This window comes from Agelaius tricolor, unplaced genomic scaffold, assembly GCF_023055355.1.
Source record: "Agelaius tricolor isolate 1412-34295 unplaced genomic scaffold, bAgeTri1.0.p SCAF_4, whole genome shotgun sequence".
NCBI lineage: Eukaryota > Metazoa > Chordata > Aves > Passeriformes > Icteridae > Agelaius > Agelaius tricolor.
This window is the reverse complement of record NW_027269264.1, coordinates 32,791,917-32,818,024: the sequence shown is the minus strand read 5'-3', so window position 1 is coordinate 32,818,024 and position 26,108 is coordinate 32,791,917. Positions and strand designations below refer to the sequence as shown.

The 26,108-nt window shown below is 38.0% G+C and overlaps 2 protein-coding genes across 3 annotated transcripts in view; one reads left to right on the top strand and one right to left on the bottom strand.

The window, feature by feature from the left end:
* Positions 1-908: 908 nt before the first annotated feature.
* PTCD2 (pentatricopeptide repeat domain 2) lies at positions 909-19,132 on the bottom strand. Of its 2 annotated transcripts, none has more exons than XM_071425160.1 (10): positions 18,795-19,132; positions 15,868-15,960; positions 13,482-13,611; positions 12,596-12,713; positions 11,185-11,263; positions 9,739-9,830; positions 6,877-6,990; positions 5,404-5,478; positions 4,524-4,637; positions 909-3,159 (listed from the first exon to the last, which is right to left on the bottom strand). In XM_071425160.1, exons 2-10 carry the CDS (start codon positions 15,905-15,907, stop codon positions 2,944-2,946), a joined length of 978 nt encoding a protein of 325 aa, XP_071281261.1. In that variant the 5' UTR covers positions 15,908-15,960; positions 18,795-19,132; the 3' UTR covers positions 909-2,943. The 2 variants fall into 2 exon arrangements, with proteins under 2 accessions (XP_071281261.1, XP_071281260.1); XM_071425159.1 differs by lacking the exon at positions 18,795-19,132 and adding an exon at positions 18,439-18,573.
* MRPS27 (mitochondrial ribosomal protein S27) overlaps positions 18,553-26,108 on the top strand; it is a 42,915-nt gene continuing 35,359 nt past the window's right edge. Inside the window, exons 1-2 of the mRNA XM_071425158.1 lie at positions 18,553-18,683; positions 20,496-20,573. Coding sequence (XP_071281259.1) covers positions 18,620-18,683; positions 20,496-20,573 — 142 coding nt within the window. The 5' untranslated portion in view covers positions 18,553-18,619. The remainder of the gene's footprint in view (positions 18,684-20,495; positions 20,574-26,108) is intronic.

Below are 26,108 nucleotides of genomic sequence, written 5' to 3'. Positions count from 1 at the left end.
GAAGCCTAGAGAAAAAAATTGCAGCAATTCACTTTGAAATGTAAATGCCTTGGGGTTTTTTTCAGATTGTTAAAAATAAATTAAAATAATAAAATAAATAAATGAATAAACAAATAAATACATTTATTAAATTAAAATTATTTAAAATAATTAAAAAAATTATTTTGAGAATGTTGGTTTCTTTTTGAGTTCAAGGTTCATCATTGATAAAAACTGAGTATCAATTCCAGCAACAATGGAATTGTTACTCATCCTATTTTCTGAGGCTTTCTCCATGAGAGCAGTCTAGCAACTCAGCCCTTGACATTCCAGCCATTCTAATCCAGCAAAACCCCTAAGTATTTGCTTATCTTTAGACGAGCTTGGGTTCCTGATCCTGGGTGTTGGGATACCAGGATTCAACTGCACCTAAACACACTCAACTAAGCATCAGACTGAAGACTCTTCAACACAAAAGTCAGTGTGAATCTTGATGCACTTAAAGATGAATCCATAAATAATCACCCAAATCCAAGATTACCCAGATAACAGACTCTGGTACTTGTATGACACAAATTAGATTTAGCTGGAAATCAGCTGCATAAATATTAGAACTACCTTATGCCTCCCAGCTTTTTTTTTCCCTAAGGGAAAATGTTAACAGTCTTCTACAACACTTCTAGAGCAACAGTCAATATTCTAATTTGAATTGTCTGAATTTTGTGTGTGTTTCTTTGAACCTATCCTTTAATCTTAAGTCCCTGCTTTCCTTTTCTTCTGAAGTACTGCTAGCTAAGTGCATCTCCTTTTTTTTCAAGACAATGATGTTATTTCTCTAAAGAAAAAATCAACTTACAAATAAACCCCAAGAAAACAAGAACCTCAAGAAAACAAGTAGTCAAGAGAAAAAAAAAATGGAAAACATCAAATATTTTGACAATTTTAATAGAGGTTATGATTACTTCAGTTGCAGGTAGGATACAGCCTTAGTTAGGAAGCTAAACAATTCTGATTAGAATTAACAAGCACACATGTGCAGTCCTAGGACATTACAACTTCTTGCAATTAATACAAGTTTTAAAGTGCCAAGTTAGGAAATTAAACAGAACTGACCTTATTTATTTGCTATGCAGAGCTAAATGGGTCAAACTGTCTTTGATGGCCTTTAAAAATGTGACATTTATACACTTTCAACACCGAACAGCTGTCCCAATTGTACTGGATGACACCAGACAGTTTTCCTGTCCATACAAACAGAGTAAACTGAACAGTAATTAATTTTTTTTACCACTAATCCTTGCTACACTGCAAGCAACCTTTACAAATATCATATCAAATTTATTTGTGGAGAAAAGATTGAGAACTTCTCAAGGGTTACATCTGTTGAAGGAATTTTCAATGAAAGGAAACTACATGTGGAATTACATACTACACAATATTACAGAAAAAGTAATAGCTGTGTTTTTAGATTAATGTATGTAGTACTTTATGCCACCGATCATAAAAAGGGTACACACAATGCACAGAAGTGTGATACACACTTCATATTATTTTCCACTTGCATGAAATTCCATCTACTTTGTAACAGTTTTTGTACATTTTAAATATTAACAAGACACACTGTGGCAAAAGAAATAAGTTACAGAGCTAGAGCTTCAGAAGGCAACATCCCACTGCCTGAAGCCACATTGTTTTGAAGCATGGATGGGTTCTTGTTTCTTCCGTGTCTCAATGCCTTCAGTGATACAGATGCAGATATTCATTCACAGAAAATATACTCTGAGCCGTGACTTTTGCTTGAGTGGGGCAGAGACAAAATAAATAAACAGAAGGTAGAGGAGAGAAAATGCAGCCCAAGTTGGCAAGTATCAAGCTGAGGTCCACCTAGCTGTCAGTTCACAAGGCTGCCAAGTTCTTTTATCAATGTGTTCATCACTTCACATGCAAAGGCACCCAAAGGCACATGAATGTTAGCCAAGGCATATCTGTTTCCAATTCCTTCTATTCTGGATGGTGAGTGAGTTCAGATTCTTGGGTACACAGCACTCACAGACACAAACAGCTTTTTAATGCTAGAGTCCAGCACATTTGATCTAGATTCATTAAAGCTGGACAAAGAAAGGCTTCTTTGTACTTTTTTTTCAATCCAAAAATAGGGTAAAGTATGCAGATGGTGTAATTATAGCTAAAAATGTCATCATAATTGCTCTAAAAAACTTTTTATGACTTAGTTGGAAATTTGCATCAAGATTGGCTTATCCTAGGATTCTTAATACCAGAAAATGAGAAGAAAGCAATTTGTGCAGTCACTCACTCTGAGAGTGACTTTTGATCAGGAATCTCCTTCAAGTGAGAAAACAACCCCTTGGTTACCACGCTAATTCCCATGGCATTTCCATGATCCCAGTTGATAGGAAAAAAAATGCTAATATATTTCTTTAGAAGAAAAAGATATTAAAGTGAACAAAAGATGCATGCTTCCCCCTGATTCTCTTGAGATTGACAGATCTGAGTTAACAGTTCAAGCCCTTCCATGCTCTAGACTCTTGCCTGCCTCTATCCTTTCAGTCAGAACATTTAACTTGATGAAGACCAAATTTTCTTCTCATGAACCACAGAAGTCAGGTCAGATACTCGTAACACTTTGCTTGCTTTGCTCACTTGCATCCATTCACTTCCAAAATATTTATCATAGGAAAATTCTGATACAAAAGCCTAAGGAAAAAGTCAAATCTTTCTATCACTCCCATTTCTGAACAACACACAAATACCCACTGTTGCAGCTTGTTTTTAGGATCAAAATTGAAACATGGAAGCTACATGATCAGTATTTAAAATGAAATTTTATACAAACAACTTAAAAACTCTCACTGTGTAAAAAGGGAAAAGACATTTTATTTGAAACTGGATTATAAGAGATACTATCAGCAGTTCAGTTTGGCATCAAATACTGAGCTATCCCAACTACAGATTTGACCAAAGTGGATTAGTACCCTGACAGCCCAATTGTTTCTGATTTAAAACCTTTGCAGTGGTCTTCTTTGAACTAGGAATCTGGAAAAGCATGTCCTCCAGTGTGCACATGGTTATCTGTCCTGAAGCTTGTAGTTTCATATAAATATTTCTTAATTTGACAGAAAGGTCAGGGCTCTCTTCCATCTTTTCCCTGACTGTAGCCAGCTAAGGAAGAGAAAATGACATATTACAGTTCAGCAAGTGGAGCTCTTATTCTACCACCACACTGAAGAAAAGCAATAACTCATAGTAAAAAACCAAAAAGCACACAGTGTAAGATAGGTGGCTAAGGCAATGACTCATAACATGATGATTTTATAAAAAGTACATTATGCATCACAACAAAATGGTAGAAAGGCACTGGTTATCTATTAAAGAGAGTTTATTAGATTTAAAACTTCCTCAGAGTTGTACAATCCTATTTTCAATCTTAGTGCAGACAAACACGATTATTTTCTATTTAAATCCAGGAAACATAATTGCTTCCTGGAATCTACTTTCCAGATCAGCACAATTTTAATTATTATGCTGTATCTTTGTAAATGCACACTACAGTACAAATCCATAAAATTCAGACTATAGAATACCGAGAAGTTCTGTTTGCCATACACAAGAGTATGAGCTCAAATGTTAGGTAAATCCCTTAAAAAATATTATTATCAATAAACTCTTGTAGAAAGGGGCAGCTAGGACTAATGCTTAGTCTTCTTTTGGCAGCTAAATATTTCCCAAACAAAGTCAAAATACAACACTAACACATGCAATGTTTATTGCAATGACTTTATAAAATGCTGCTTAAAGAATTTCTTTTCAACACAGCAGTTAATATATATCAGCTATATTTTGAAAGGTTGGCCCTCCCCTTCTCCTAATATTTATTATTTTGCATATTAATTTTTTTCATATGCAGCAGTGAAAGACTAAGTATTTAATTATTAACACAGTCTTAAAATGTCTTGCTTTATAGGCATATCCAAAATTAAATACTAAAAAAGCTTCAGGAAAAGCAGCAGAAATGCTGACAAACTGAGAAGGGCTTCATATGTGTTCGGCAGAAAGCCTTCTTATTGTTCAAGGCTGTAAAAATCAGTTTTCAAAGTAACATATAGTTAAATAGCAAAGCTACTGTTTCCCTTATCACACTTTCCTGTATAGCATTATAGGTCTTTCATATATATCACCAACCTAACAATATCACTGTTACCAGAAGCTTTATTCTCATTTCATATGAAATGAAAATAGCATAGGAGGCAAGGGATTAAATCATTTAACTCCACCAGGGAAAGGGTCACCTACATTCAGATGAAACATGAGCTTCTAGAAGCAAGATCCAGAATAAAAAATGAAGCTAACAGCTAAGTGTTTTGATCAAGAGCAGAGGAAGCCAGCCAGCTGCTTTGGCCTCGGCATGCGCCAGAACCCAAACAACTAGAGCAGGGTGAACTCAGGCACCTAAGTCCTGTAGGAGAGCCACCACTGTCACAGCTCAGCTCAGTACCATGAACCTTCTCTCATCACTGTATACTTACCACCTGCTCAGAAAACTCAGTTCTTTTCACAAAGGGAGGTGTATCTACTTCCACTGCTGCCTCTAATGTATTTATTACTTCTTTTAGCAAGCCAGATCTGAGCTGGACAAGGACCTTAAAAATAAAATAAAAACAAACCACACAAACAGTACATATCATAAGAATGCAAATTTTTACAAAAGTGTTTCAGGAAGACATGAAGCAAAGCTGAGTAAAATTCATTTCCAGACAGTGCACTGAGAAAAATCCATCCGTTGCAAAGAAAGAGATGGAATGATCAATTTCTTCAAATGTTTGGGGTTTTTTACCAGGTGGGACCTGGAAAGGAAGGGTGAGGCTTGAGACAGAGCTCCTCTGATGGAGCTGCACTACCTGCTCTTGAATAAAGTGGTTTTTACCATAGTTTAGAGGTCACTTATACATGCACATGCAGACTTTCTCTCAGACTGTAGACTGCACAACTAAAGAAAAAAATTGTTGTATGTGCACATGCAGATATAGTGTGCAGGGCTGAAGGAGGCCTAAAGTGGGCAGAGCATTTACTTAGAGCTGGGTTTTTAAAATCTTTTGGAGCTAGAAAGCAAAAATCTTAGCTAGAAGTTGTTCATGGGTCTATGCTCACACATGTAGGATTGGACTACTTTACCTTCCCACCTATGGCAGGAAGTGATTTTAAAAAGTGGGTGGAGATTGTTAACAGTTCAAAATGTAAGTCATCCAACTGACAGAAATTGTCTGTTGGCTGAAAAACAAGCTCAGCAACACTACAAACACATGCCTGTGCTAGTAAGAGGCTGGTCTTACATTACTTTGAACTTGGGAGTTTATTGGCCAATGTAGCATACTCTGCAAAATTTTAATACAAGGCAAGCATACTTACTTTAAGATTATTGTATAGTTTGTTCTCTGTTCTCATTATCTGGGAACAGTAAAATTTGGCTTGTGTTACATCGTTCTGGAAGGAATCATAAATAATATAGTCACACATGTGTCAGAAACTTGCACAATGACAGAAAAACAACAGTCCTTAACAATTCTTCAATAAATCACATGTAGAACCCCTTTACCAAGACCCATAGACACCAAACAGCACCCAGCCTGCAAAACACCCCATGCTGGAGTTCCCATGTCATCTGGCTCTTTAGTACTGTGTGGGTCTGTCACATGTAACCACCACTGAGCATGAGATCACCTAAAGGATGGAAGGTTTACACACAAGCTCCATTCCACACATGTCTGAGTAATGAAGTGCAGCATATGTTAGTCTGTGTATTTACCCTGCCCAGCCCTTCTAACCTTTTGGACATACATATTTACAATACTGTATCTATGTCATCAACTGATTTGAATAGACATTAAATGTTACACTGACATTTACTAGACCAAGCAATGTTACTTGGGATCAAGAAACATCTTTCTTACAGCAAAGAGTGCTGTCAAAATTCATTCAGCTTAAATAACAATTAAATGTAACGTGGAGCATTATTCCATTTGCAAAACAAGAATATTATGGTGCCATTGTACACATGAATAAATTTATTTCAATGATGCTGTTTTTCAGTGTCTCCATTCACACAGACAGAGCAAAAAAGACCACAGAGCGCACAGAAACTTTTAACAATTCTACTCCATTCATCCAAATTTGTAAGAACAAATTTATAGCACTTCCAGTGTCTCTGACTTCTATTTTAACATGAAACAGAGAAGGTTAATGACATACCCAACCTGCATACACAAATTAATGGCAGAGGAAATCCAAACTTTATTCCAAACTTTAGAATTTCCTAATAGTTATTCTTCTGCTGCACTTTTCACCTTGTGCAGTGTCAGAGCCTCTTCATACCAGTACTTAGGCATATGAGATAAAGCAAAACTTCCCCAGGTAGAAACATATTGTGGAGAAATTCCACCTCCCTGGCAGTAGTGAAATACATATCAAAGCCTTTGAGTCTTCCTCCCAAGACAAACATTTAAAAGAGATGATTGTACAAATACTTTAAATTATCATCTTAATTCTATTTAATGGAAATTACCACTAAGTAGCAGTATCTGCAGGACTAGATCCATGGTGACACCTAACCTGTTGGCCTAACTCTATAATTTTTTGATGTTCTAGATAGTATTATCACAAAATATGTGTGCATTATACTCAAGACATATGTTTGCATTTAGAAACTTCCATATTCAATTTGTATAATCCTACTATTTCAGGAGACTAAAAGTTCCAATACTTGAAGCTATTACACAGTTATGCTTTCTCCATGTTAGCTTCCTTTCACTACCTGTCTACAACAAAACTAGAGAGTATCTCTCTACAGAGACCCAGGCACAACTGAAAACAAAGAGACCATACCTGCTTGAGAGCAGCTGCCATTGCAAAGCAGTATGCTCGCAGTGGTAACGTGTCACCTTTTAGCTGTGCTTCTTCAAGCAGTCTCGCAGAGATTTTGGAAGACTCTGGGCTGCCCTGCATAGAAATATCACAGGAAGTTGTGCTTGTTTTTATAGTTACCTGAAAGGACTATAAGCACCTACCATCACATTCAGAAAGTATTCAGAAGTCAACATACTGTACAATCACAAAGGCAGTATGTATCTGAACCCAACCAAGCAGATTCTGTGCAGCTCTTTTTGAGAAACACAACATAAAAATATGATATTCAAAGTGACAGAGGTCACAGGAGGGTAAAAGTAACTTCTGTTATTTTAACAACTACACCTTGCCCTAACTACTTGGGCTTCTGCAACAGATGAAACAGCAGAACAAACCTAAACAAACAGATATTTTCATTTTCACCTTCAAATAATTTCTAAATCAGGAAGGAATATTAATTTTTGTTGTTACTTAATTATAAAAGCTACATTAGATACTTACTCAAAATCAACATTTTTTAAGCTTGAACTGTTAAGTACCATTCCACTAAAGAATTCTAATGAATTTGAACATTTAGCCATTTTTAGCCTCTCTTAAGGATTAATTTTTGAAAAATGCTTCGAAAGTATATAATGTAATATTACAGTTTAGACATCTGCCTTTTTCCAACACAGAAGGTTTCCATTATTGCAGGGAATTTTCAACAGGCAATACTAAATGGCAATGAGTTAAGCTGTGTGCTACCTCTCAAACTATTGACTCTCCAAACCAATGGAGAGTGGAAATCACAAGTGGAACTGACTGGACCCCAAACAAAATAGTATCTGTCAAACCTAAAAGCTGGCAGCGGGAATGCTTGGTAACACCAATTGGTACCACCAATATGGATAAGAGTCCTCAGATTTGGTGTTGATTTCTGTTCCTAGTATTCATAGTGTCTTCCTGCAAAATATGGTTCAAAATATTTTCCTTGAAAATTTAGAAACATTTTGATCAGAGGATTGATTATTATTACATAAATACTTTGTTATCATCAAAAGGCCTACAGCTCTTTCCTGATGTTACCTCAGAATATCACAGTGCCTTACAGAGACTTAAACCATCCCAGAAGTGTTTCAGTGTTGACCTCAAAAACACCTTTGTGCAAAGATTAAACATTAATTCCTCTGTTTATCCACTGGAAATAATCTGAATTTAAGCCTTGTACATTTTTCTGTACTGGTCTCTGGCAAGGTTATTCAAAAGAAACCAAGAATGGTAAAAATCCAGCAACGCTTTTAATGATACCAATACTGTTATTTATATTATTTGAGTACTACATCTTGAAGACAATTTCAAGATTTTTTCTGACACGTCTTATCTTGTGTCATGAGAAAAAGTAAGTTTGAGCTTTACCTTTTCTCCTTCTCCTCCTCCTCCTCCTCCTCCTCCTCCTCCTAAGAGATGAGTCAATAGATTAAGCTTTTAAAGAGCTCCACCTAATCCTATTTAGTGCATAAAGGGTTACTACAGCTTACTTCCCTATTGATAGTATCTTACCTTAGTGAAAAGCCCCACAAATTTATTGTAACTATTCAACCCAACCAGGTGACAGAGTAGAATCATCTCCCCCTCTCTTTTCATCAATAGTAATAATGGGCCAGATTCTCTGTTGAAAATATATGTAGGGCTAGAACTAGAAGACAAAGAAGCCTTGGGAACCTATTCCTGTAGCACATACCTCGGATCCCAGCATTCTAACTGCAGACCATGCTAAAAAAACGTGCAAGCATTTTAGGAAAGAAGCTACAACAGACCTAAAGGCAGCTTAAATTCATTGGAACCGAGAATTTCAGAAAAATCACATTAACTGCTGCTGAGGTACCTTTTTAGGCTATGTCCTTGTTATCACATTTGCACTCAGTTTCCTTGTATGGTTAACTGAGAAACCTGAGGAAGTTTAGTCTAGTGGTATAATTTTTTCCCCAGCGAGTGTCTTTATAAAAGATGAGGAAATGGAAGAAGAGTTTCCAAATAAGTTTGGGGAAGATTCATATTAAAATTTCAATACCCTTTTCCTGACCTAGAGAGGGGTCTGGAAAAGGGTACTGCAGAACTGACTCAAATCTGGAGAGGAAGATCAAAATAAAAAAGTTCTGGGATCTCACTTTGCTATGAAAGAGAAAAAGTTCCAAGAAAACACTCATATAACTGAAGTATTCTAGTTTCTTACCATGCTCATGCTCTTTTTCTTTGAGCTAAACATACAGGTAAGCTCAAGGGGCTGTCTGTTTACCTAAAGGCATTAATTTCTGCTTCTTTTCTCCATTCAGCTGTCCCTTTTCATCAGGCATGTAGGGAACAGATTACAATTCTATTCCTTGCCAAATTTGTGTACAATTACAGAAATGAAATTACAAGACTGCTTGTAAGGCGAGGGGAGAAATGGATGGGGGATGTCTGGCAAATAGAACACATCATGTATATGCCGTAAGGAAATGAGACTATAAAACCAATACTGAGGCTGAAGCACAGCATACTGTCTGAAGAGATGCAAACATCACAGGGAAAGAATACTCTAAGGTAATCAAAGGCTGTACTAAACTTGTTTCTTAATGCTCATGTCCATGCAACTTTTTAGAGATTTTCTTTGTCACATTAGTTTGTATGGGAAACAATGTATTTACACCATATCAGGTACGATGAAGCACCTTAGGACTTACATATATAAGTTTAAAATACTTGCACTAGATACAAAATCATGACAGGGAAATTATGGAAACCCAAAAACATCCAAAATTTAAAATCTAAAGGAAGAGACAGAGAAGGCATTTTAAACACTTCTTCATTCATAATACTTACCAGTTTATAGCATATTGCAACTGCAAGTAGATAGGTTTCTTTGTTGAAAGGTATACCTTGTTTTTTCATTTCGACCAGAACTTCCAAAGCACCTATCAAAAATATATTAGTGTTACTCCCTTCATATATTTAAGGCAGTACCTCTCATAACTGAAAAGAAGAAACAAATCAATAAGGTATGAGTTCAATAAGTTTATTTGAAAATATGAATGCAAACTGAAATTTTTTATTTAAAAAATTCAAAAAGTTTAATGCACAGTCATTTGGATCTCTTTCAATTTAGCAAGGGGGTTTTCAGTTTACACCAGCACATGGCCTTATTCCTCCATTATTTTTATATGAAAATCTAAAACAAAATTCTGTACACTTGAAAAAGCCACCCTCATTGTTCCTAACTGCCCAGAAAGCTTTCACCACTGTAGGCAAACTACAATAGCATCTCCTCATTAACTCACATGATCCATTTCACAATGCTGAATCACAGAATCACTAGGTTGGAAGAGACTTTCAAGATCATCGAGTCCAACCCAGCCCTAAGACCTCAACTAGACCATGGCACCAAGTGCCACATCCAATCCTTTTTTAAACCCACCCAAGTACAGTGACCCCACCACCTCCCCTGGCAAACCATTCCAATACTTTACCACCCATTCTGTAAAAACCTTTTTCCTAATATCCAACCTGTATTTCCCTTGATGCAACTTAAGACTGTGTCCTCTGGTTTGGTGTTTAGGTGCTGATCTAGGTTTCTTTTGCAGTGGCCAAGTTGCAACTTTTAGGACAACTGCTGGACTCAAATTTGCCAAATGTTAAGAGACCAGCTGTTATGTGTTCAACAAATATCAAATAAAGGGATTTGCTTGAAAAGCTTTAAGGTTTTCTCATGGGAAGTCTTTTAAGTTAGGTCAGACGATTTCTCCTTGTCTTCATATAGGGCCAAACTGATTTGAAGCATTGGATTTCTACACTACAGTAGCCACTCTGAGAGAGGACACAAGTGAAAAGGTACTCTTCCTTGCTCTGACACAAATGCAAAATGGAGAAAAAAATCGTTGAGGAAATTAACATTCCAAAGCGCACATAAACCAGGTTTTCAACAGAGAAGAAAAAATGCTATGGGAAATAACGAAGCAAAGAAAAGTAACAGTTCAGTGAAGAGGTTTGGGGCAAAAAGCTCTCTTGGATAACAACAGTTCTGTGGAACTTGAATGGCAAGAATTCTGTGGGGAATATGAAACAAATAGGCTCTTAGGCTCTTCCATTTTTATTACACACTACAATGCAACACATTCACATCTACAGTTATTTGCACAATGTTTGGCCATCTAAAACCATAGCCAATCAGCCAATATATATATGTGTATATATATATACACACACATGCACCACTTACAGTGAGAAGCATCCTCCCCAAAATTAATTTTCCTTAGCAAATACAGTACTTACTTTCAAAATGGCCCTTTTTAAACAACATAGTCATCAAAATATGGAATGATGTACTGTCTGAGAAAAAACCATGCAAATTCTGGAGAGGAAATAGAGCAAGCATAAAAAAATCAGGACAGTGAAGTCTTACTGTGCACAGCATTTAACAGGTCTTCCTACTGGAATAAGTCTGATTTTACAAGTTCAGCATTTAACTCTCTGGGTTCCTTGCCTGTCTGTCTCTCTGTCAAATGATGTCTAAAATACCAGTGACTCATTATGGTCAAAAGGTCACTAAAATTAAACAGAAAATTCCTCGAGAGTCCCACTATCCTATTTTTTTAAATGACCTCTTAGTCAATGGAAGCAGAAATCACTGACAGTTTGCAGCTTATGAACAGTATATTTTGGAGTGAAGTACCACCACCATGAAATGGAATGAATCTTTGCTAATCACAATATCAAATGATCAGCACAAGAGCATAAGTGATGATGGTAACAGTATTAGAAGAGAAAGGAATTAAATTTTATTCCCAACAGTGCATGTTGGGAATAGACAAATAAAATATATCAGAGGTATTGAGTTTCTGTAGTAGAATCTGGAGAAGTGGTACTCAACCTCTATGGACCACTTACTATAAGTACAGCAGTTCCCATCTTAATGATCTAGATCTCAATTAAAAAAAACTCAAACCATAATAGAAACTACATATACACTTTCTTATACATGCCTAACTTAAGAATAGTAGTAAGACTTCTCCAGTTTCTGGCTAGACATATCTCATGCCTTAATGAATTAGTATCAGTGAGATTTTCATTGGCTGCCAGAGATTTTTGAAGTCACAACATTATTGCACACACTGGACCTGATTATTATCTTGCATAATAGTGCACACAGAATTTTAGAAATGCTCAGAAACAAGTCCTTCACTTTCTTCAGCACTAAAATGGCCAAATTTCTGAGCTGTTGAGTATCATACCACCTCTACAGTGTTCATAGAGAAACTGAAGTACAGAGCAACAAGATGAACCCGTTGGTGCAAGTAATCCAAGGAATTTCAGAGGACTACCACAGAAAAACTTACAAGTGCTCATTTCCAAGAATGATTTAATGCAACACAAGATGCAGGAAAACGTGCATCAGCTGTATTCCTTTAAGTAATTATTCTTTCATCAATACTTTTTATTTAAATTTTATTCAAATGATACAGTTACACAGAAATAAAGTTACCAATCAAACTAACATTTAATTACTATGTTAACATAAAAAAACATGTAATCTGCACACCTAAATTAATGTCAAATATATCTGTTACTGCAACACATGTTCAAGTCTACCAGCTCATGCAAGGCTCATGTCTAGCATACCATTACTCATGTCTGACTAATAATAAGATCAGCAATATGTTTAATATATATACAGGGGGATTACCTGATCTTTGATAAGTTCTACTGCAGGTCTTTCAAGGTCTAGCTCATAACACAGTCTCATAAAGAGTGGCCCAAATTTAAAATTATGTAAGGCTGTGATTCTATTCTGTTCATGGTACCTATTGGGAAGATTAAAAAATTAATCACACAGGGCATGGAATTTGCCAAAGGAGAACAGCTTTAAATAGACAGCAAGATCTGTAGGTGCAATGACTGAGGCACACTTTCCTAGCTGCAGCCAAAGATATATAGATAACAGGAAATCAATTTCAAGGAAAATTATTGTTTTGATCAAACAAATAAATTAACTGGTAATAAATAATCTCTTTTATTACCAATAAAGTAACCTTCATTAAATAAATAATAGAATGGGTCTCTGCCTTGAAAATTCTGAGCTACTTTACCTTCTGTACATGGAACAACTGCTAAGGAAGTGGCAGCAGTTTATTTTAGCAGCAGTAACTGCTAAACCTTAAAGCATTTCACTTTTTTCTTTAAGTCCCTATATCATACTTACTAGGAAAATTTCCATTCACAAAACCTACTGCTGCTGACTACTGGTTGCAGGGCAGTTTATAACCAGGCATGTCTTGGCTGGGATGCCCCAGAACATCTCTGCCTTGCAGCTGTGGGACAATTTTTCTCTCTGGTTCACCATACAGTAGGGCACCACTTCGCTCCCATAGCTTAACTCTCCTTTGACCTGAGAGTCTCCAAAGGGTTGGAAGGTCCAAAGTCCTTAAATAAAAATACAGCCTTAAATTAAGGGATTACCTATGCATATTGCAATTAGGGCAAGACCTCAACTGCAGACATAGCCTGGAATGATCTAATAAAAGCAAAAAGATAAAAACAGAAAAGAGAGTTACCTGGATTGTTAAAAATACCTGTAAATAATTTTTCTGGCTAGTTCCACATCAGATGAATTCTGACATAAATGCAGCAATTTTTTTAATTCATTTCTGAGGATGATTCCATCTTTCTTTAGTTTTTCTTTAATATTTTTAAAATATTGATCTGAAAATAAAACACATACAGCAGCAGTCTATAGACAATTCCATTACCTGCATTACATACTTAGTACCTGAAACATGGAGACTCAGTGAAGCAGAATTCTCGTTTTTTTTCACCAAGAAAACGGCATAAAACTTCTAACAGATGAGCATGCCAATATGTCCCCATGAAGTCATGTCAGACTTAGAAAACCAAGGAGATGCTTACTGTGAACTTAACTTCACTATATATGCTATGGAGCATATGAGGTAATGCAAAAGTTTTAACAAGGAACAAAGTTTTGTGACATTTTATGTTCTTTTTCTAAAAGGCAAGCAAGCAAACAAAACCATTTCCACTCAGCATTCAAATGACCATAAGAACTTCTACTCAATACTGTTCAGACAGAAGACTTAAATTCCTTCACACCTGATGAACACACAAAGACTTTCATATATAATCTACCTATTTCTTTAAATAGCCATAAACTTGGAGTTGCTACCTTTCTACTCCAAAACAGAGGGTTCTCTATCCAGCACATTTTCCTATAACAAAGCAAGCAGAAAGACCAGTCCTTCAGCTGGTAATTTCAAGCCTCTGACTCAGATATACACAAGATTAAAAGCACATGTACCACCTAGCAGCTCCATTCCTCTCATGGTGCTGCCAGCATCTTGGGCTGGGAAATGAACTTTTTTACAGCAGCTGGTTGCTGCTGTTCCCAAGCTAGTAACCTGCACAAGAGGTGCAAAGTAGGCACCCCGGAGAACAATGTGTACAGTGACTTAATACACATCTGTGGCAACATGCAAATAAATACAAGTCCTCACACAAGACTGAGGTGCAGAATTGAAGCCTGTGAAGCCAGACAATGGCTTGCATATGTACAAGAATGCACATATAATGGCTGTAATGTGTTCAAAGGTGTGCAGGAATTTCAAAAATATTTGGCATCTGAACTGTATTTACATTATTCTAGCTAACTGTATAACTACTGTAGCTAATAGTATAACTATTGTAACTACTGTAAGGTAATTGTAGTTAATTCTTGCCTCACAACAACAATAAATAATAGGTATTATATATTCTGTATAAAAATTTCCCTAAATTTCTAAATAAAGTTTATTACTAGCCATAGTTCTTTTCATCTTTCAAGTATAACGTTAAACACTCAATACAGAAACCACACACACATACAGAGAAATAAGCACTTGGAACAATGTTTTCATTAGTTTTCAAAGGATTCAGTTTGCACAAAACCAGAAGGTCAACTGTGATCTATAAAGTGAAATATTTGGCTTCTACTAACCTGCTTTAGCAGAAATGATTGACCCCAAGCAGAAATTTCAATGTTTCTCAAGTACAGGATGAATAAATTACAACATGAGTATATCATTATCCCAGCAAAATATAACGATATTATGACTCATACCTGCACAATTTAAATTCTACTTAATATAGAAAAAATATCAGGATGATTTCACTTCCCTCTCTGCCCCAGAAGAGTGGGTTATATAAAACTAGATCTGATTATTTGTCTCTTCTTGCCTTAGAATTAACTACAACTTTTGGAACAGTTGTCAATTTGTATCACTAGCACACCCATGCATGAGAAACCAGAAGTTTTACATTGCTTTCTTAAATAATAAGGGCAGCTTCATGTTTATACATATGTTTCTAAAATAAAGGAATTTGTATATATTTTAAACAGCATGACAACATCAGAAAAAATCCATTGATCCTGCCCCTACATTAATTTGGAAAACCGGAATTTGTTTTTCATATTCTGAGTAGCATATATCATTTGGAATCAGATGTACAACTGAGAATTCATGTTAGGCAAAAAAAAAAATTAAAAGATGCTGACAAAATTTAGGGAGCAAATTAAAAAAAAAATTACTGTGAAAGCCCTTGTCTGGATAGTAAGGTAACTATTTAGCTGTGTGTTAACTTTCTGTGTTGATATTATACTTGAAGCAAGGTTTGTAGACTGAAATAGTTTTTTCTATTAGACTATCTAACAAAGGTGGAAAAGTGAGGGCACAAACATTTCAGGTTTTGTGTAAACACCCTACAAACATGAAAGCTTCTCAACACAGCATAACTAATACTACATTTAATTCTACAAAGACTCAGATCTTCCAACAATGTTAAGTACAAAATATATGCAAGAGGAAGACATAATTTGTTTCTTTAAATGAGGTCAATTGATGATATTATTATGACTTTGACTGCCTGTTTCCTAAGACTCATGCTAAAGTGGTGAAATAAATGGTATACCTTTATTGCCATGAAGCTCATTTCTAATCGCCACCTTCATCTGCTGAAATTGTTGTAACTTTATATCTTCTTCTGTTAGCAGATACCGCTTCCCTGCCATAAGAAAAAAAGAGGAAGGTCAGGTTTTATGTTACACTGTATGATTTAATAGTACAGAACCTAGCACGTATGAATTACAGACAACTGTGTGATGCCAGACCATTGGGATAGGACACTAAAAAACAGACTGCAAAAATTGCAGTTACTCGCAACACTGATAAAATAACCCAAATAATATGTCACAGCTTTCCAGAGCTTATGCGTACAAGGATGAAGAAGTATCTAGTTATTGGATGTGCAAAAGAAAAACTAGAGGCTACATTCCTCTCCACTAAGCCAGGTACAAGAAGATTCTGCACAAAATTCCTGCTCTCTCCTTTACAGTTTTATAATGATTTGCCTTGTTTTCCTTTGTTTTTCCACAGTTCACTAGTGTCACAACTTGCTTACTCCACAAGTGCTGTCCTTGCTACTATAAAATTAAACATTCTGGAAGTTCCAAATGCAGTAGGAAGTCACAGAAAACGTATTTTTTTAATTTATAAAAACAACAAGTGTATTATTTGGATTGTAGTAACACTCTGGAGACCTAGTAATGTTCTGTTGCTGTACAGACGTCAGAGGTAAGACAGCCACTGAGTGTGACTGTCAAAATTGAATGTCAAAATTAACTTTGGGTGCTGACTTTAACTGTACTGTATTGCAAGCTGCTTTAAAACAAGCATCATGCAAAAGCTATTTGACAAGTTTTGGCTGTCACAAAAACAGGTGTCCAGAGGATTTTTATTTGAAACCACTGGCTTAGTAACAGAGAGTCACAATAACAGATTACAATGTTACAATCTAATATTTTAAGGTTTTGGCTTATAAGGAATTATTCTAACCACGAAAGCACAAGAGCAAGTATTGAACTGAGTTAGGTTGTTTATTCTCATTCTGCATATCCCTAGGAAAACGTAAGTGGCCATGTAAATAAAACCACTCGTTTTCAAAGCAAGTGAAGCTTGATAATGACACGCTTCATAAAACCTGAAGAAAAAAAGCCATTAAATGGCACATTTATCCATTAAATTTAATTGAAACAGTTCCAATGGTAATCAAATACATTTTATTCAGCATGAAATTGACCTGTATTACACTGCCATTTCCTTCCCACAGACCTCTGTTGGTCTAACACTGAAAGACCATTCTTGTCATGGGCCTCTCCAAAGCTGGTGCAGAAATCATGCTGGTGCCTGGGGTGGGACTAGTGCATCACATATCATGGACAATCAGTTGTCAGTGTCAATAGAGAGATTAGGGCAGCAGAATTTTATTTTTCTTGAATTCAATTTGATTAATTGTACTGCTTCCTTAGACACATACTTGCAGTGTTACAGAAATGTTTCAAAACCAAAGGGACTGCCAAGGAAAAAAGAGGGAGATGGATATGAGAGCTGGCATGTGCAGGTGGTGCAGACTATCCCAGAGAACTCAGCCAACCAAACTGCTTAGCTTCAGGCACACTGCAACCCTCTACATGGCCAGTCCCTGAAGGGGATGGGCATTTGAGACAGAGGGGTCTCCATGTCTCGGAGGGATGTAACAGAGGTGCAACCTGAGCAAAACTTTCAGCTCTGCTGGCACAGCAGGACAGGAGCCCTGCGAGGGCCTAGGCTGGGGAGCACTCTGCCATACACCTCTTTTCCATGCGCCCCTTTTTCCTTATCTCTGAATCCCAGCGTATGCATAAGGCTGTCATCCTCCCAGAAAAGATACACATTTATGAATCTGCATGTTTATTTGTTTGTTGTTTTTCTGTTTGTTTGTTTGTTTGCTTGCTTTTTGGGGTTTTTTTGGTTTGTTTTTTAATGTCCTATCCTGACAGTAGCAAGCAGGGGATATGCTGACTAACACTAACCTCTGGGGTGACCTTACTGCACCCTTTCAGTGGGGCCTGCAAGAGAGCAGGAGCAGAACGTAGGCAGGGGCATGTACTGCTAAGACACGTGGGAATGGCCTTCTACTGGAGTCATTGGCTTTGATTAGAGAACAGGTTTAGGTAAGAGATGAAGAAGAAATTCTTTACTGAGAGGGTGGTAAGACAGTGGAATAATTTGCTCAGAGAAGCTGTGGATCTAGCATTCCTGGACAGGCTCAGGGCCAGGCTGGATGGGGCTCTGAGCAATGTGGTCTAGTGGGAGGTGTGTCCACGGCACGGTGCTCGCAGTGGATGATATTTAAGGTCCCTTCCAAGCTAGGCCATTATGTGATTGCTGCACCGATTCTGTGACGCCGTCTCTCCCCGGGGTGCACCTCTGCTGCGCCAGCTCGGCCTGTCCACCACAGCACAATCCGCGGCGCTCCCCGCCACAACACCCCGCGCCGAGCGGGGCACCCGCTCAGCAACTACAGCTCCCGTCAGGCACATAGCTGGCAGCGGCGGGCGGGCCTGCCGGGAGCTGCAGTACTCCGGAGCTCCGCAGACAGCGGGCAGCCCCGCGCCCCGCCCGGGCATCCCGGCACCCACCCCCGCCGCACAAGCCGCGGTACCTGCGGGCGCGCAGCCCCAGCCGCCCGAGGCAGGCGGGCGGACCGCCGAGCGCCGCACCACCTCCCGCGCTGCCCGCCCGGAGCCGCCCGCCAGCACCGCCGCCATTTCCCGGCCGAGCCCGCGGGGCGGGGCGCTTGCAGCCCCTCCGCTCCGCTGCCCGCCTCCTCCGGCCTCGGCGCCATGGCCGCCCCCGTGCTCCGGCGCGCCGTGCTCTGCAGCGGGAGCGCCCTCGGCGCGGCCCCAGGTCGGTGCGCTGCTGACGGGGCGGGGGGCGCGGCGCTGGCCGCCGTGGTTGCCGCCGGCTGCGGTGGGGAGCATGAGCAGGGACGGGGTGCTGCGTAGGGACTTCACTCACCTTTCCCTCTTTCATCTGTGTGCACGTGTGGATTTGGAGATAGCTCAGAAGACGTTTAATGGCTAGTATGTAGTGCAGGAGACTGTTCGCAATTTGTTTTTTAATAGGTAATTTCTCGAGCCGATTTCATAGCTCGACATGGCTTTTTGGGTTAGGGCAAGCCACGCGGAATTGTACGGCAGGCCGCCAGACCCGCGGCAGTGCGTGTTCAGGAAAACTGGTACCAGTGGCGACAGAGGCGCCACCAAGGCTGGTGTCTTGGAAAAGCCAAAGAGCTGGCCTTGGAGAAGAACTGAGCCCAGTGAGGCTGGGCACAGTTGCTGGCGGTGGTGCGCTTTCCGCCCTCGCTGAGCACGCGTGTCTCCGTGCTGCGTCCTGGTAGCTGCAGACGCGCGGCCCGGCCGGGCCTCCTGGCTCCGGGCCTGGCACACGCTGGGCCTGTGCTGCGGAAAAAGCCTGGAAAGCCTCCTACTTGCTCGTGTCATCCCTAGCTGTAAATGAATGAATGAATGAATGACTTTTTGTTTATGCTGAAGGAAAAAACCGGCAATAAAAGACCCCAAATCTGCCGCACCAAAACTCATGAATCTTTTGTGTGCCTCTTCTATCAACATAAGGAAAAAGACTGCTAAAGGAAGCGCCACTAACCAACCAGAAATACCTTTTAAAGTTATTATTATTTTCTAACTGTTTGGTCAAGTGTTGTACATAATTTTGAAGTCTAACTGTGGAATTCTGTGTTCTGAATCTTTTTGATGGTAGTTTCATGAGGTGTTCAGTGCAGGATGTGTGGGTATAATTGTGTGTCAGAAAGGTGATAAGAAGGAAAAATTGTTTCACAACCAAAACGAAACTTTTTAGTGCTAGCAGTTAGATGTTTAGATGAAGGTTTTGAAGTAGTTGCTAAGACTTCTGTGTAGTACTGTAGTATCTATTTTTAAAATATTCTTATTTCATAATGTTAATTCCTGCGACCTTCTGCATGTATTTCTGTATCTTCCTTCAACGAGTTTTATCCAGGTATTCCTCATGCATTTTCAAGACCTTATCATCTATGACTGATACACAAATTCTTCCAGCTGAAGCATTTTCTATTTTGTTTCAAAAGCTAACACAGCATCTTGAGCAGTTTTTGTGGTACAAAGAGTGTTTGGAAAGAGCTTTCACAAATATTTTAGTCAGTCTGCAGTTCATGGGAGATGGAAGATTGGCGATTGTAAAAATGAAAGTATTTTCAGTGAGACATGCCTTTGTAGTGGAAATAGCCATTCAGCAACAGCAGAAAAGCATGTTTGTATGGGTTTTTTTTTTCTTTTTGCTTGTGTTTTTAACCTACATTTAGCTAATTGCTAACATTTGATGAAACAGGTCTGTGGGCACAAAGAAGTTGCTTTTATTGTTGAGGGTTTTTTCTACCTTTACAAATTTGATATTTTCTTGAATATGGAGTTTAGGTTTGGAAATACATGTTTCATGCTTAAAAAAAAAACTTTTGGGGAAAGCTTTTCAGTTTTAAATATTACAATGTAATAGTTGATTCACATATAAAGAATCTGAATTGTTAGATTAGTAGTTACTGACATAAAGACAGTTAATGCATTCCACTTAGCAAATATGACAAAAGAAGGTAGTACCTAATAAAATGTTTGTGTAGAGCTGTGTAAGCAACCCAGCTTACATAGTGTTTTCTCTCTTCATTAGGTCGAAGATCTCTTCTTTCTTCAGCCTATGTGGATAGCTCAAAATGGGATAAGAGGAAAAAAGAGGAGCATAGCCTGGGTGAGAAAAGTTGGTCTCTTGTCTCCACTTTGTCTAATTGCAGCCTGAGCTCATTTTTGGTTACCTTGCCATCTGTAAGACCTTCAAAATAAAAAAGGGTATGAAACAATACCCAACAATACCCAATTCTGGGCTTCTATATTAAAAAGCACTCAACATCTTAAAAATTTGTTATATGTATTCAAAGCCGTAGTACAGAAACAAGTAAGAATTTGCCTGTTTACTTAATGTTCAGTTTCTACTAGCTAATTTTTTTCTTTCACAAAATCCAAAGTGTGTGACTGTCTCTGACTGATGTCTTCATTGACATTGTTTTAACAGTACTACAGTGTGAAAAAAAAGCTATTCTAGAAGTATTACAGGACAATCATATTTAAAGACATTTTTTAAATAGAAAATTTTCTTCAAGGTTTTGCAGTTTCATCTTGAATTATAAACTATTTTTTTTTAGGAAGAGGGGGGGAATGAAGCTAATTTTTATTTTCAGGAAGTTATATGTTAAACTCTATCTACACATGGTACTGAGATCTGCTGTGCAAATTTTATAGCTAAATTATTTGTCTAGATTACATTTGAAATGACATTCCACTGTCTTTTTGGTTACTACATTAAAGACAAAGCATCTTGTAAAGCATTTTTCCATGCTAAAGATAGATTTTTTTTCTTTTTAATTTTGTTTTGTACCATAAATTTGGAGACTCCATAATTTATAGTCTGTTTTCACTACTGGGCCTCTGAACTGTGGTTGTTATTTGCAACACAGTTTATGAGGCTGTAAGAAGAATCATCAGCTGAAATTCAGGGGCTTTTGTCAGGCAGGAGGACAGACAAAATAACCAGTCTGGTTTTTATGCACTAATTTTTTCCTTTATTTGCCTATGAGCATTTAGGTGGGAATTAGGCTCTACATGGATGAGAAACAGCCAGCGGGTCCTTATTTATGTAGCTTGGATCCTGCAGAGACTGTTAATACCTTGTTACACTTTGCTGTCAATAGGACTGCTCATGCCATGTATTTTGGGCTGGAGCCACAGATTTGCGCCCTGCGATGCATTTGAACTAGTCACACCTCCAGGTGAAAATGAGTTCTTATTTTGGCAAGTGTCATAGCCAATAGAAATCCACTGTAGGAAAAAAAAACTTTGTGCTGGTGCTGGTACAGTCCATGTTTGGCTTTCTCCAGGCCTGGCAAGACCTTCTGTGTCTGTTTGGCAGGCACAGTTCTTGCTGCTCCTCTGCTGATGGTCTTGAGCCAGAGCAGATGTCTATTCCATGATTTTCAAAGAACTGCTTTGCATTTTCATTTTGTGTTCGCAGAAAAAAGAAAACAAGTTAGCACGGTGTCAGCTGTATTAGCATTTTCAGAGAGGAGACAGCCCTGCAGACGTCTGCTCTGTAGCTGTCAATTGTCTGGTTGTACATACAGTCTTGTCTGTACTAACTGGTGATTATAGCTAGAGTGAGTTCCTTGTGTTGAGGAAATGCTCTTTATTCTCTTTTATTTCTGTGTTTCAAACGTTGTTTTAGAACTGTTGTTACACAAAACTATGTTGTGAAGATACTTTAAGGGCAAAAGTATTTTTTTATTTCAAGTCATTTCCATTTCTCTGCTGCAGTGATGTGCTATCCCAGACACAGGCTCATTTACTGTGTCCATGTAAGACATGCTTTATTGTCTTCACTGTATCCTCCATTTAGAATCCAGGTATGAATGAGTTTCGCAGACTTCACTGTTGAAAAATGTATGGGAAAGAGCAAGACTGTATTTTGTGTACCAAAATGCTTTTGTTCAAGAAGATAGGATTGAAAATGTGTTAATTTGGAATTTGAAAATTGCTTGTTGGTAGGAAGATGGCTGCCTAGAAGTAATTTGGATTCCATATAATAAAAATGAAGTACAAAGGAAAGCAGAATCGCAGGGGATGGCAGAATGCAGGTGAGGTAGGAAATTTCATTTTTTTGTTGGAAAGATTCACAGGACCTAAATTGGCTCATCTGCAACACCAGGTGGCAGTGCTGCCCTTAAAGACATGAATAATTTCCCTTCAAAGCCTTGTTCAGTACAAAGCTGTTGCTCTTTCCAGTTATGTGGAAATAGAGATAAATGTGGAACAAATAAATTTGTAAGGCAAAATACTTGCCTCGGCCTTTATATTTTAGTTGAGTCTTTAAAATAAAAGAAGGCTTTCTTTTTAGTACCAGTGTTGGCCTGTGAATTAAGGTATTAGCTCTGCCCGTCACTCCCAGGACAGGTAAACTTTGCATCTCAGTTGTATCATCATTTTCCACCACTGGATCAGACCACTGTCTTGAGTGAACCACTTCTAAGAATATGAGGGCATAAGTAGAATAAAAGTGACCTTACATGGTGACCAAATGTTCTCCATATTGATAATATGCTGCTTTTTGATTTGGCTACATTCTGTGGATAGGTACACACTGTGAAACCAACATGAAACTATGATGATTTCCTAGGCCACCAAACTAGTATTAGAAGTCATAACCACTGACTTGGAATGTGAGGGTCAATATTTTCTGAGTCATTATCCTGAACCACCCTGCTGCAGGCAACAAGATATTAAGTTTCTATGGACAAATGAAAATAAAAGTGAACGTGATGTCTCATATACCAGTGTTACAGAGACCCTTGTGAAGTCATGGCCTGAAATTAAATGACCTAATCTTACATTTATGGCTTGTTTCATTAATTTCATTAATTCTTGAACATGCAGTAATACATTTTTAGAGAAACTAAATTTATGGAATTAATCTTGTAGAAATGTATTTTTAGGGTGCATATATGAGAGATTGTGTAGACTAGTGGTTTTTTTTTGATGAGCCAGACAAAAGCATTTGCAGTATGTATCTGTTAAAATGTGCATAGGATTCTGATTTGGCCATTGAAATATTTGCTTGGTTTATAGACAGTGTAAGCACTCTGGTTTTATTGTCAGCAACGCTAGGAGATGTGGGCATTCACATGCTTGCATTCTAGTACTGCTGTCAGGATGCTTTAACTAAGAAGAAACTTCAATCTTGATTATTGAATAGCAACTTATGGAGCAAACTTGATTTACAAAAGGTGGCTGAATTATTTCAAATTATGAATTTGAGGAAAAAAGTCTCGTTTTAGATGTTCCTCAGAGAAAACAAGCTAGGAAATAATTACTCATTGTAATTAATTCCTGTAATAATATTACTGCAGAAACCGCAACTTGTCTGAAAACAAAGCTAAATTTTCCATTATCTTCATTTGTCTGCTATTGTTTTAGATTTAATCAGCCCATTTGTTATGACTCTTACACTGGAGATGATAGATAAGTGTTTAATGTTTATATGGAGTTCATAGGTAAGTGCTTTCCATACTGTAAATCTGATGGAGAGTTTCAGCTTTGTGGGCAGCAATAAAGGTCAGCCATTAAAATTCTATGTGTGAAATCTCTCAGAGGATGCTGTTGTATAATGGCTGACAGTGTTTTGATCTTGTATTCATGGCATTGTATTCATTTGGTTTATATTCTACTAAAGTAGTCAGTGTTTTCTAGAGCAGGCTCTTCATCTTCATGAGCACCTCCACAAAAGAAATGCTCAGCTCAGGGCTTGAGTGTGGCCCAGAGTGGTCATAGGGATCACCTTCGAGCTTTGGGAGGGTATGCATAACAAAACCAGTTCTGGAATAGATAAATGAACTCTGAGTCTCAGGTCCACATTGCTGTATCATCAAAGATAACAGATTTTGGAGCAAACATTTCTTTCCAGCTGTCTCAAAAAGGAGATTAAGAATGGTGAATGACAGTTGACTTCATTTAGGCAAGGACCTACCCAGTGCTTTGACCTGGATAAGCTGAGTTGGTCACAGCATCCCTTCTCTCTAAATTCTAACACTACTGGGAATGCTCCATGTGCCTTTACCCATGTGCTTCATCATGACCTTTGTGACTTCTGGAGAGATGGGTAATACAGAGTCAGTATTACAGGCACTTACAGACACTTCTTGTAAGGATATTCCCATATAAATTTCTTTACCATTAAAAAAATTGCATTTTTTTTTAGTGGATATCTTGTATAGCATGGCCTTGATAGCCCACATCACTTTAATGTCTTGTGCTGTCTTTTGTAGAAGCTGATACTGGCCTTACTAACTTTGTCACAAATTTCTCTTTGCTTTCATGGTCATGGTAAGTTTGCCTTTCCTCAGCCAGAAGATAAATGCTGATTTTGTTTTTGAAGAACTCTTCAGGAGGAAAGCTGTTAAGTAAACAAGGAATACTGCTATGTGGCAGACAACAGCATTGTACAGACTAGGAGTCAATTGTTTTCTTCCGAGTCAGGGCTCTGTCATTTTACTGAAAACTTCATCCATGTGCTGTAATTTGACAGATTACCTATAATGGATGTCGTTTGTTCTGTTAAAACTGTACTCTCCAGTGTTGACTGTGGTACAGGTGTTTTAAAAGTAATAAATAGGAATATCACTTGTTTTGTGGACAGCATCCCTCAAAGACAGAGCATATTACTGATGCAGTGCTATTTCTTGCCCTTGACAACTTTGCAGGAGTAGAAGGGTTAGTCTGTTCTGATGTAGTGCTGCAATTTCTGCTTATCTCACATTTCACTGAGAGGTGTGGAAGCAGATTGACTTTTTCAGAAAACTAATTGTGAAACGAACCAGCCGATCAGCTGGCCAAGGATGGCCAGTGGGTTTTACTGAGAGGTATCAAAGGAGTGACTCACTGAGTAACAGCTGCAAAGGAGGAAGCAAGTTCAAATGTTGCAGAGGGAATGTGTTAGATTTCTGGTCCTCACAATGGAGGAGAATAGCAAGAAAGAGCGTGGTTGAAGTCTCTAAAGCTTATAGATTTGATATTGTCAGTTCAGGGTCAAACAGATGACATTAAGCATATGTTGAGCAGCTTCCTTTTTCTGAATAACCTTTATTTTCCAGGAACAGTATCAAAGCTAAAACTCCAAATTAAATTAATTTAGCTTCCAATTAATTCATTAAATGCAATGGCTGGCTGCCTGTTTTACAGTCAGAAGTTTCAGTTCCTGCATGGTCAGATGAATATTGTTATATCACTGCTGAAGCAGAATGCTATAAAGCTACTTAGTTACTAGCACAGTGCCCCATTTGATTGACAGGATTTCTTGGGATTGCTGTTTGTGACTGTAAGGTTTATGACTATGGTACTACATGTTTCTGTGTCTCATTGTTTTACCGTAAAATAAAGATCCATGCCTAAAGCACTGTCCAGCATATGCTAGGCTTGAAAGCAAGTGGGAATTTTAAGGACACCTGCTAATTTTTTGTTTTAGGTGACTTATATTAATTATACCAATTTCATCCAGCACTTTATAGAGTAGGTTTTTTTACCCTTTTTTTCTAGAAAGTTAGGATTGTCATGTTGAGAATTTTCTCATGCATTATTTTCTGTTAAAGTGTTCAACCATATTTGAAAGTACTATTTCCATACAGTTTTAAAATAGAAATGTTAAGAACATGGAATTTGATTACATGGACATAGGTTGTATTGT

What these genes read in the sequence shown, in the direction of transcription:
- PTCD2 (XM_071425159.1), bottom strand. Translation starts at nt 18,544, where the DNA reads ATGGCGGCGGTGCTGGCGGGCGGCTCCGGGCGGGCAGCGCGGGAGGTG. An exon ending in TAAAAAGGGCCATTTTGAAA is followed by an intron (nt 9,831 to 11,184) that starts GTAAGTACTGTA and finishes TATTTTTGATAG; the next exon opens with GTGCTTTGGAAGTTCTGGTC. An exon ending in AACTATACAATAATCTTAAA is followed by an intron (nt 4,638 to 5,403) that starts GTAAGTATGCTT and finishes TTTATTTTTAAG; the next exon opens with GTCCTTGTCCAGCTCAGATC.